At 36.8% G+C, this 11,598-nt stretch overlaps 1 protein-coding gene across 1 annotated transcript; it reads right to left on the reverse strand.

The window, feature by feature from the left end:
- Positions 1 to 5,751: 5,751 nt before the first annotated feature.
- On the reverse strand, positions 5,752 to 11,363 carry gpbar1 (G protein-coupled bile acid receptor 1). The gene has a single exon (XM_058786297.1). The coding sequence runs from the start codon at positions 11,361 to 11,363 to the stop codon at positions 10,332 to 10,334; it is 1,032 nt and encodes a 343-aa protein (XP_058642280.1). The 3' UTR covers positions 5,752 to 10,331.
- Positions 11,364 to 11,598: the final 235 nt, after the last annotated feature.

The following is an 11,598-nucleotide window of genomic DNA, read 5'->3' on the forward strand; positions in this document are numbered from 1 at the left end:
TAAACAGAATATTCAAGACTAGACTCCTAAACTCCCATAAGATTCAGTTTAAATCAAATGGCAAAACAAATGAAAACCATCTATCACATCTGTGTACACAGAGAGATACTAATGCATGCGCTCCTCAAAATATAGTGTCTGTCTATAGGAAAATGCACGATTATCCTTTGGGAATGAATCTGCTTGAATGCAGACTGCTGCACAGCGCTGTCTGGTTCTGCTCAGTGAGAGAAAGCTTATCTCAGAGGTGTGGATCTAACAGCTGCAGACATTTGGTTTTATAAATCTATATTAGTCTTGCGTAAATCAGACTGACTCAAAAAATCACAGATGCACAGGCCAGCCGAGATGTGCTGTTTCTCAGAGAGATAAATCACATCCGACAAATTTTCCACCTGTTGATTCCTCGAGTATAATGACAGGCTGAACAAAAGTCTCCATGCACTTTTTTTTTAGTGTGTCCTTCCCACAGGAACATTGTCAGAACATTGGCTAACGTTCTGGCAAGGTTCTCTCAAATGTTCTTCTAGTAATTTTAAAAGAACATTTGTTCAAAGTTAGCACATAAAAACGTTATTTATACATCATTTATGGAATGTTTTCATTTTTAAATGTTACTGCTTGTTTCAGAACATCCAGAGAACATTCAAAAGTAACATTCCCATTCAAAATGGAATGTTCTCTTAACATTAGCATAACCAAGAAAAATACGTTTTTATTCAGAGAACGTGTTTATACCTTAATGGGAACATTTGCAAACGCTCTTAGAACATTGTTTTTTTGCAAAACAGCTTGAAAATACTTTAAAATATCTCCTTTAGGTATGGATTGAAATAAGAATGAATATATTATGTACATTTTAATTTTTGAGTAAACCATTTGTTTCTTCAAGGTGAAGATCTGCTGAGCTTCAGTCTCAAGCTGGAATGTTCTGAGTATGGAAACCCAGAGAAGCAGAGAGACAGATAACATCCTGAATCTGACGAGCCAGCATGAGGTTGCTGCCGCTTGCAATAAAGATGATGGAGAGCAGAACAAACAGGGAAAAAAAGATGAGTATTGCTTTTGGTCAAGTGTATCTTATTTTGATCTAGTTACCTTTTCAGTAAAAATGCATGCATCCTTCTCTGATAAGTAAAATAATCTAATTTGAAATTCTGATTTGTGGCTGCACTTCTGCTTTCATTGATGAAAGCACCTTTGTGATGGCTCTTATTGGATCTGGTTTTCAGCATGAAAGGTCACAGCACAATAAATGGCCTGAATTAACCTGACTAGTACATAGGGTGCTCCTGCTTTTTGGGGGCCAACTTCTGTGCAGGTGGATTTTATGATGCAAGTGATTATAATATAGTTCCAGAATAATAACAGATGAAAGGAAACCCTATAACCTTTCTGGTCATTGCCACTGGAAAATTATTACCTTAATAAAAACTAACTACTAAAAAGAAAACTAACTAAAATAAAACAAAAAGAAAAAAGTCTCATTACTGGAATAGGAAAAATATATATAATTTAAATGGTAAAAATGTATTCATTAGTATTTTTAGTTGTATTTGTTTTTTAGTTATGCTAGTTGTATTTGTCTTTTAGTTATGCTTATTTAAATATTAACATTACATTTATGTTTTTAGAAATTTCAAATGCTTACTATGTGATAATAGTTTTCAATAAATGTGAAAATAATTTGCATTGCAAAACAATTTAGGTTTTGCAATGTACAAAAGTATATTTTAAAGTTAATTTTTAATTTTAGCATGTTTTATAAAGAGATTCACTATTGTTTCATTGTCAAAAATTTATTTTATGTAACTTTTAAATTAGCACCAGCACTGCCGTTTATTTTATCTAAAAGTAAATACATTTTGTGTGTGACTGTCGTCCCTTCTTATTGAGTAAGCAAGAGCTGCTCTTCAGAGACCTCGGAGATTAATGGTCAAAGGTCAAATAGACTGTATACGGTATTATTTTATTTATTTGAGCTGTTTGAATTATTTTCAATTGTTTTTTAATTTAAAGGGGTCATATGATGCGATTTCAAGTTTTCCTTTCTCTTTGGAGTGTTACAAGCTGTTCATGCATAGATAAGATCCCTAAAGTTGCAAAGACTAAAGTCTCAAGCCCAAAGAGATATTCTTTATACATTCTTTAAACACGCCCCCAAATGTCTACGTCATGGTGGGGGAAGATTTGCATAACACTGCCCAAATGTATACGCAGAGAAAGAAGGTGTAACTTTTATTCTTTTATTCTCGCTTTAGTATTGCCGACGCCATGTCACGGAGACGCTGTGTGTTTCGTTGTGAAAGCGAAAGTACTTTGTTTGGCCTTCCAAATGAAGTACACAACTAGAAATCAGTGGTTGAGTTGTATTTACAACACTGTTCCAGAACAGTACAATGCAAATATTCGAGTGTGTGCAGCGCTTTTTGCGGAGGACTGTTTCCTGATCCTGGGAGAGAGTAGCCTACAATGTGAACACTATGAGTGGCTGTGAACAGCAATTCCAACGTCGCAAGGACAGTCTGGTGCTTCTGACTCACAGCCTGTAAGTACTTTTTGCTACTGACTATTCAAACGCGAGTTTTGAGCAGTGTAGAGTAGTGCTTGTTTGTTGTTTCTACGATCACAAATGCAGCGGCGCAACGCGTAAAAAGACCGTATGAGTCATTATAATCAGTAATTATGTCCTCACTGAATGCAACAAATGCCTCGTTTATAGCGGGTTTTATTGTGTTAGTCTCGTCGCGCCGGGACCATAGACTGTAAAAAGGCCCGGGACACGTCATCACAACATGGGAAGGGGTGTAACGTTTCCGTCTCACGCTTGAGGTATTCAGCCAATCACAATGCACCGGATAGCTGGCCAATCAGAGCACACCTCGCTTCTCAGAACGATAAGCTTTGTAAAAATCGATGCGTTTCAGAAAGGCGGAGCATAGAGGAGCAACAATAATGCACAGTATGTGGAAAATAATGTGGTTTTTGAACCTCAAACCTCGTAAACACATTGCATTACACCAAATACACAAAATAATGTTCTTTTTAGCAACATCATATGACCCCTTTAAATTCTACCTGGACAATGTCCGAAATCTTTCATAAATATTTAACCATTTTATACCATTGTGTGTTTTTATTATACTTAATTAATAAACCACAAAGTTGAGTTAATAAAATAACAAACTATTTTTGGGAAAATATTAAATTTAAAATATGCTATAAATAAAGTTTTATGCTAAAATGTAATTCTTAAGATCAAGAGTTCCAATCCTTAAATGCAAGTATAAGCAATAGCAATGCTTTGCATGCACCATTTTTTTTCTTTTTTAATATTAGATTTTTCTGATGACAGCTGAAAAAGTTACAACAGAAGTCTCTGTGAGTAGCAAGAAGGAAGAAAGTTTTGGGTATCGGAAGTGTATGTGTTTAAGTGTGTGTGTGGGTGGAGATGTGTGTTTGTGGATTTTTACACTTTTGACCTTCTTTAGTTTCTATTTCAAAACTATGGGGAACAAAGAGTCATGCTTACAGACTAAGAGGTTAATAAAATACTTTCCTCTTTATATAAATGCACATGTGAGTAATGATCAACATTAGTGTGTAGCTGCCAATGTTTGTAGTGAACTTACTGTAATGTTCTCAAGGGACTCGACATATTTCACATTTTACCCTGCAACACAAACCATCAGGACAGCTCGATTTGTCTTTATATCTCTTGTTTACAGTTACTTTGTGATTTTAGCTCTTTGTCTTGTGGATCACACAGACAGTATGCAAACACAGACAATACTCAAAAGACTTGCTCCAGACTTTCTCCAGTGTATCACTCAACAGTTTCCCACCGTGATGAATACACTGTTCATGGGTTTGTCAGTGGAAGGACCGTTTCTGGGAATGAGCGTATGTGTAGGATATTTCAAAACGCTCTTATCTCAGTTGCAAAAATATCTTACCACATCTACGATCACATCCTAAACCACCGGTCAATTTAAATTTCCCATAATGGTTTATTTATTTGCTGTATGACATCAAAAGTATGTCTCATTGTAAATGCTTTATCTTAGTGAGAAATGTTTTGATTATGAATGTTTGGTAAACTATTATGTTGGAGTCTACTGAACTGGAGTCCCCCTAGCCAATCCACAAAAATCAATCATACTTGATGAGGTTAGAGAACACCTGACAAGAGATCAGAGACCATTCCTTCATCCAGAATCACTCCAGACCCTTTAGATTCACAGCTCCATGTTGGTGCTTCTTCTCTTCAGTTCACTCATTTTCTACAGGGTTCAGGTCAGAGGACTGGAATGGCCAGCAGAAGCTTGGTTTTGTGCTCAGTGACCCATTTTTGTGTTGTTTTTGAGGTTTGTGTTTGGATTATTGTACGGTTGGAAGATCCAAACATGGCCCATTATAAGATTTCTAAAAGAGTCAGTCACGTTTTGATTTTTTATCTGTTGGTATTTGATAGAATCCATGATGCCATGTGTCTAAACAAGATGTCCAGGAGCTCCAGCAGAAATATAGGCCCACAACATCAAAAATACAGCAGTATATTTCATTGTACACATGGGGTACTTTTTTTTTTATCCCGGTGTTCACCAAACCCATCTTGAGTGTTTGCTGCTAAAAAGCTCATTTTTTAGTTTCATCTGACCATAGAAGCCAGTCCCATTTGAAGTTCCAGTCGTGTCTGATATCTGAATATGCTGGAGTTTGTTTTTGGATGAGCGAGGAGAATTCTTCTTGAAACCCTCCCGAACAACACGTGGTGATGTAGGTGCTGTTTGACACTTTTTTTTTTAAGGTTTTCTGACCCCGAGACTCAACTATTTTCTGCAGTTCTCCAGCTGTGGTCCTTGGAGAGTCTTTAGCCACTCAAACTCTCCTTCTCACCGTGCATTAGGACGATATAGACACACGTCCTCTTCCAGGCAGTTTCCTAACATTTTATGTTGATTGGAAATTCTTAATTATTGCCCTGATGGTGGAAATGGGAATTTTCACTGCTCTAGTTCTTTTCTTAAAGCCACTTCACTAATTTGTTAAGCTCAATTATCTTTTGCTGCACATCAGAAATATATTCTTTGGTTTTTCTCATTGTGATGGATGATTAAGGGAAATTGGGCTTTGTTTTCCCTCCTATTTATATTTCTGTGAAACAGGAAGCCATGGCTGGATAATTTCATGTTCATAATCACCCTGAAGTGCTCAAAATTGTGCATATGAATGGGAATATACTTCAGAGATATTTTACTCATAAGAATTTCTAGGGGTACCAATAATTGTGTCCAACGTGTATTTGAGAAAAACATTTATTTCATAATGAGATTTTCCCCCATTTTCAATTGTTTTAATTCAATGAAAATTTAGATTTTTGTGATTTGTTTTTTTAAATAAAAGATCAAAAGGATTAATAATGCAGGTTTATTTTTAGAGCCTTCTTTGATCATATATACCAAGGGTACTAACAATTCTGATCACTTGTGTATATAGTGTAATACATTTAGAAATAAAATAAATGTGTGTGTGTGTGTGTGTGTGTGTGTGTGTGTGTGTGTATATATATATATTATATTATATTATATTATATTTTTATTCATTAAATGTTACAACCTGAATTCCAGAAATGCTGGGACGTTCTTTAAATTTGAATAAAATGAAAACTAAAAGACTTTCCAATCACATAAGCCAATATTTTATTCACAATAGAACATAGAGAACATAACAAATGTTTAAAGGGAGAAATTTTACACTTCTATCCACTAAATGAGCTCATTTAAAATTTCATGCCTGCTACAGGTCTCAAAAAAGTTGGCATGGATGCAACAAAGGGCTGAAAAAGCAAGAAATTTTGAAAAGATTCAGCTGGGAGAACGTCTAGAGACTAATTAAGTTAATTGACATCAGGTCTGTAATATGACTAGCTATAAAAGTCTCTCAGAAGTAAAGATGGGCAGAGGCTCTCCAATCTGTGAAAGAGTGCATAAAAAGATTGTGGAATATAGGGCTGGGCGATAATTCGATAACGATAATTATCACGATATAATTTTCCTCGATAAAACGATATGAAGAGTTCGATAAATGTTCGATATAATGTTTGAGACAAAAGCGGAACGAGACAGCGCGACTCATTTGAATCGCGCCACACGGACATTTATCCGCTCTGATCAAAGTTCAAACTGCTGTGAGGCGCGAGCTCGGAGCTCACTAGAGCAGATGCGTTTAATCAGTCACGTGAGCACTAAGCAGCGCTGTGAGATCCAGTGTGAAACGCTTGAATTCAGCGAAGAGCACAAATGACTGTTTAAAGTCAAACAGGAGAAACACTGTGCAACGAGACAGAAGGCTTTTCAATCTACACATGCCGTTATTTGCATACCATGGTATTGTGGCAGAAATGTGGGATATTCACATTGAATTTTATTACAGGAATAATGGATATATAATTATAGTATGTATGTGTGGTTAAGCTATAGCATATGTGCATTTATACTGAATGTTTTTAGACTACTGTTTTTCATACAAATAGGCTACTTAAAAACCATATAGTTATATTTTTACCATGGTATTGATGGTTTGAATTAAAATGATTTAAAATGTATGCTACCATGGGCGACCAATGCTTAATAAAAAAAAAAAAAAAAAACTTAACCATATAAAACTGAGGTTGCTACAATTTTTACAGATGTTACTGATTTTGATAATGAACAAAAATTTACCTCTGCATCCTAACTCAAGCTACTATCAAATGTGCATTTCTAAGAGACAAAAAAAGTGATATTATTATTAATATTATCAGGCAACCCAAACCGGTTTCTTGATTTGAAACAATATCACTCATCAGAACATGCAGAAACTAAGAAATACATTTTTCTATTTAGATATTTATTTTGTTAAGGAAAATTAATGGTCTGGTTTCTACAACTTTCACTTTGGAGCAAAAATCTGGCTTTAAACTTTAAAGAAATAAAGATTTGACATTTATCGTGATAGTTATCGATATCGACTGATATGATAATTTTTTGGGCCATATCGCCCAGCCCTAGTGGAATACTTTAAAAACAACATTCCTCAACATCAAATTGCAAAGGCTTTGCAAATCTCATCATCTACAGTGCATAACATCATCAAAAGATTCAGAGAAACTGGAGAAATCTCTGTGCGTAAGGGACAAGGCCGAAGACCTTTGTTGGATGCCCGTGGTCTTCAGGCCCTCAGACGACACTGCATCACTCATCGGCAAGATTCAGTCATTGATATTACTAAATGGGCCCAGGAATACTTCCAGAAACCACTGGCGGTAAACACAATCCGCCGTGCCATCCGCAGATGCCAACTAAAGCTCTATCATGCAAAAAGGAAGCCATATGTGAACATGGTCCAGAAGCGCCGTCATGTCCTGTGGGCCAAGGCTCATTTAAAATGGACTGTTTCAAAGTGGAAAAGTGTTCTATGGTCAGACGAGCCCAAATTTGACATTCTTGTTGGAAATCACAGACGCCGTGTCCTCCGGGCTAAAGAGGAGGGAGACCTTCCAGCGTGTTATCAGCATTCAGTTCAAAAGCCAGCATCTCTGATGGTATGGGGGTGCATGAGTGCATACGGTATGGGCAGCTTGCATGTTTTGGAAGGCACTATGAATGCTGAAAGGTATATTAAGGTTTTAGAGCAACATATGCTCCCCTCCAAACGACGTCTATTTCAGGGAAGGCCTTGTGTATTTCAGCAGGACAATGCAAAACCACACACTGCAGCTATTATAACAGCATGGCTCCGTAGTAGAAGAGTCTGGGTGCTGAATTAGCCTGCCTGCAGTCTAGATCTTTCACCTATCGAGGAGATGCTACACCATGGTAAACATGCCCTCGTCCCAACTATTTAAGAGACCTGTAGCAGGCATCAAATTTGAAATGAGCTCATTTTGTGCATACAATTGTAACATTTCTCAGTTTAAACATTTGTTATGTTCTCTGTGTTCTATTGTGAACAAAATATTGGCTCATGTGATTTGAAATTCTTTTAGTTTTCATTTCATTCAAATTGAAAAAACATCCCAACATTTCCGGAATTTGGGTTGTATTTGTTATTTGAAAAAATCCCCTCCATGTTGAAGCATGAAGAATATACTTGTCTACAGCTATAATATAACTCCTAAACACAAGCATAAGCACATTTTTGCTGCATACAATGTAAAACATTACTAATTGGTTTGTAGTTTTAAACACATTTTTACTGATACATCCAAGACTGACAAGTAATTTTTGCACTCAACATTAGTCAACTAGATGACTTTATCTTGGTGATAAGTCAGCACAATTTTTAACAACAATGTAAAATACATCACAGAAAACTGATAGATAGGATAAACATTTAAAACATAAACACTAAACATTTAAGTATGCAAGGCATAAAAATAAATACAAGATGAACATATACAGTATATATATATTAGTGCTGTCAAAGTTATTCATTTTAACGGCACTCATTTTTTTAACGCGCGATTAACGCAGCGCGTATTTTCTGTTTGACCCATGGCCCAACCCGTAGTTGGATAAATGGAGATGCACAGTGTTGCCAACTTAGCAACATTGCAGACCCCTTTAGCGACTTTTTTTCCCTTTAAAAAAGCGCCTAAAGCGTCTGCTCAGTTTCTGTTCAGCGCGCGGGAGAGAGGAGTAGCGCTTTAATTCAGATAAACACAGATATTATGTTGTCTCTCTAATTTTACATGCAAGTATAGCCGAAATCACAGCACAGCTGTTGCCTTTATCTTATGTGTATTTGATTTCATCAGACGACGGTGCGATTATCATGATTTTTTTTGTGCAGATTAACATCTTGGAAGGGAGAGCTGGTTATGTTGTCGTAATGGATCGCGTTTCAGTCATTATTTCATATTCATTCAACAGAAACAGTAACATATACCAATGAAAACAGTTTTATTGAGAATTTAGCTTCATCTAAATACAGTATGTGGGCACAGAGTGGGAAACAAATGTAATAATAAATAATAAATGTACATTTTACATGTTCAGAAGAAGAGCTGCCCTGTCATGCAAAAATGTAAACAGGTTTGTGTAAGTAAATTGCTCAGTGCAAAGAAAGAGAAGTAATGGGAACCTGGTATTTCTTTTTTCATGTGTCTAATAGACATGAACAAGTTATTTGAAAAACATCTATGACCTTTGAAACATGTCTAGTCTTCATGCTCTATGTTGACTATGGTTTCAATAATAATAAACATACATTCGCATAAAGCATCCATATTTATCCATGCCCATGTTAGAGTATTAAAAACTTGAAAAGTATTAATTTAAGGTACATTTTAGAACAAATAAAAATGTGCGATTAAGTTGCGATTAATCACGAGTTAACTCATGCCAATCATGTGATTAATCGCGATTAAATTTTTTAATCGATTGCCAGCCCTAAAAAAAAAAAATATATATATATATATATATATTCAGTGACAACACGAAACTCTCTGACAAAAGACAGATGTGATTACTAAGTGTTTTGTTCTTTTACACTACCATTCAAAAATTTGGGATTAGTAATTTTTTTAATAAAAATTATTTATTTTATTCAGCAGGGATGCATTAAATTGATCAAAAATGATGGTGAAGACATTTATAATGTTACAAAAGATTTCTTTTTCAACTAAATGCTGTTCTTTTTAACTTTCTATCAATTAAAAAACACACTTTCCACAAAAATATGAAGCAGCACAACTGTTTTCAACATTGATGATGATAATAAGAAATATTTCTTGAGCAGAAAACCAGAATATTAGAATGATTTCTGAAGGATCATGTTATACTGAAGACTGGAGTGATGATGCTGAAAATTCAGCTTTGCATCACAGGAATAAATTACATTTTAAAATGTATTCATATAGAAAACAGCTATTTAAAATTGTAATAATATTTCACAATATTTCATGCATTTTTGATCAAACAAATGATGAGTCTTTTTTCCAAAATATTAAAAAATCTAACCAACCCCAAACTTTGAAACAGTAGTGTATACTCTTAAAAATAAAGGTGCTTCACGATGCCATAGAAAAACCTTTTTTGTCTAAATGGTTCCATAAAGAACCTTTAACATCTGAAGAACCTTTCTGTTTCACAAATGGTTCTTTGTGGCGAACCTTTGACTGAATAGTTCTTTGTGGAACCAAAAAGGGTTCTTTTATGGCATCGCTGTAAAGAACCTTTTAATTGCCTTTATTTTTAAAAGTGTATATTTCATCAAGTATTTAATGCACAACAGATATTTCATTTATACATTCAATTAAAACATCCTATCTACTCACGGTCCACTCGTCAAAGTGCAATGTCTCTGTTATTCTGTCCTCCTCTCCAGCGGTTTCTCAGTTTAAGCATCAGCCTGCTGATGGGCTGAGTGTACTGCTTGTTGGCCAGTCCCAGTATGAGTGGAATGATGGCCATGCTCCCGATTCCCGTACAGGACATAATGATGTACAGAGAAGAGCTCGGCAAGCTCACCCCGGTCTGCAGGGCCGTCACAGACATGAGCTGGTAGATAATGTACGGCACCCAGCAGATCAGGAACGTGAGGGACACGGCGGCCACACATTTGGTGTAGCGCAGGTTAAGATGCTGCTCGTGATCCGACGACTGCTGCTGCTGCTGAAGACGGTCCACAGCGCGGTGAAGCTTACAGATGTTCTGCAGCTGCTTGTGTGTGATCCACAACACCCGTCCTGTCATGGCTACAATGGACAGCATGGCCGGCAGCACCAGTCCGCACACTTCCAAATAAATGAAGGCCTTGGGAAAAACCTGTTTGTAGGAGCAAACCTCATCCTCTTTGGAGGAGTTACGAGACGTTGTTGATCTCAAGAATGTCTCGTTTGAGTTGGAGCTCTTGTTAGAATTGGGTTCCACCCAATTATTCCATCCAAAGGCGGGAAGTGATGCATAGAGCAAAGGCGGGAGCCAAACTGTCAATAAAGCCAATGGGAAGCAGCGGTGAACCCAGAACTGGCTGTGGTGGAGCGGGCTGACGATGCACAGGTAGCGTTCGTAATGCACCATCACCAGATTGAAGAGGAACGACAGGAACAGAAAGTTGGGGAAGATGTACATCACCAAGCAGTGCTTGAAATCCAGCTGCCGGTCGAGCGTCATGTGGGGAATGAAGGGCAGGGTGATGCCGGTGCACAGGTCGGCCACTAGCAAGCTCAAGAAGAAGTAATTTGGGGTGTTATGCAGCTGACGGTTGCAGGCGATGCCTATTATGATGAAGAGGTTGGAAAAGATGATGATCGAAGACAGCGGCACGGTCAGATAGAAGATCAACTTCTCTCTGTTCAACTTTTCAAGTGGATCCATGATGGAGAGCTGTTCCCCGCTGGACTAAACCAGACTAAACCTTCTCCATCCACTGTGAGGGTGAGTCCTGAAATATATAGTAAACAGGTCTTGCTTAATATATCAGTTCAGTTGCTTGTGCGCATAATCATTCATCTCACAGCACTACTGGCTTGTTCTACTTCTCTTTTATATAAGACAGAGTGAAGTGAAAGTGACATACGGCCAAGTATGGAGGCTCTGCATTTAACCCTAG

The sequence above is a fragment of the Onychostoma macrolepis genome, chromosome 09 (genome assembly GCF_012432095.1).
Source record: "Onychostoma macrolepis isolate SWU-2019 chromosome 09, ASM1243209v1, whole genome shotgun sequence".
NCBI classification, from domain to species: Eukaryota; Metazoa; Chordata; class Actinopteri; order Cypriniformes; family Cyprinidae; genus Onychostoma; species Onychostoma macrolepis.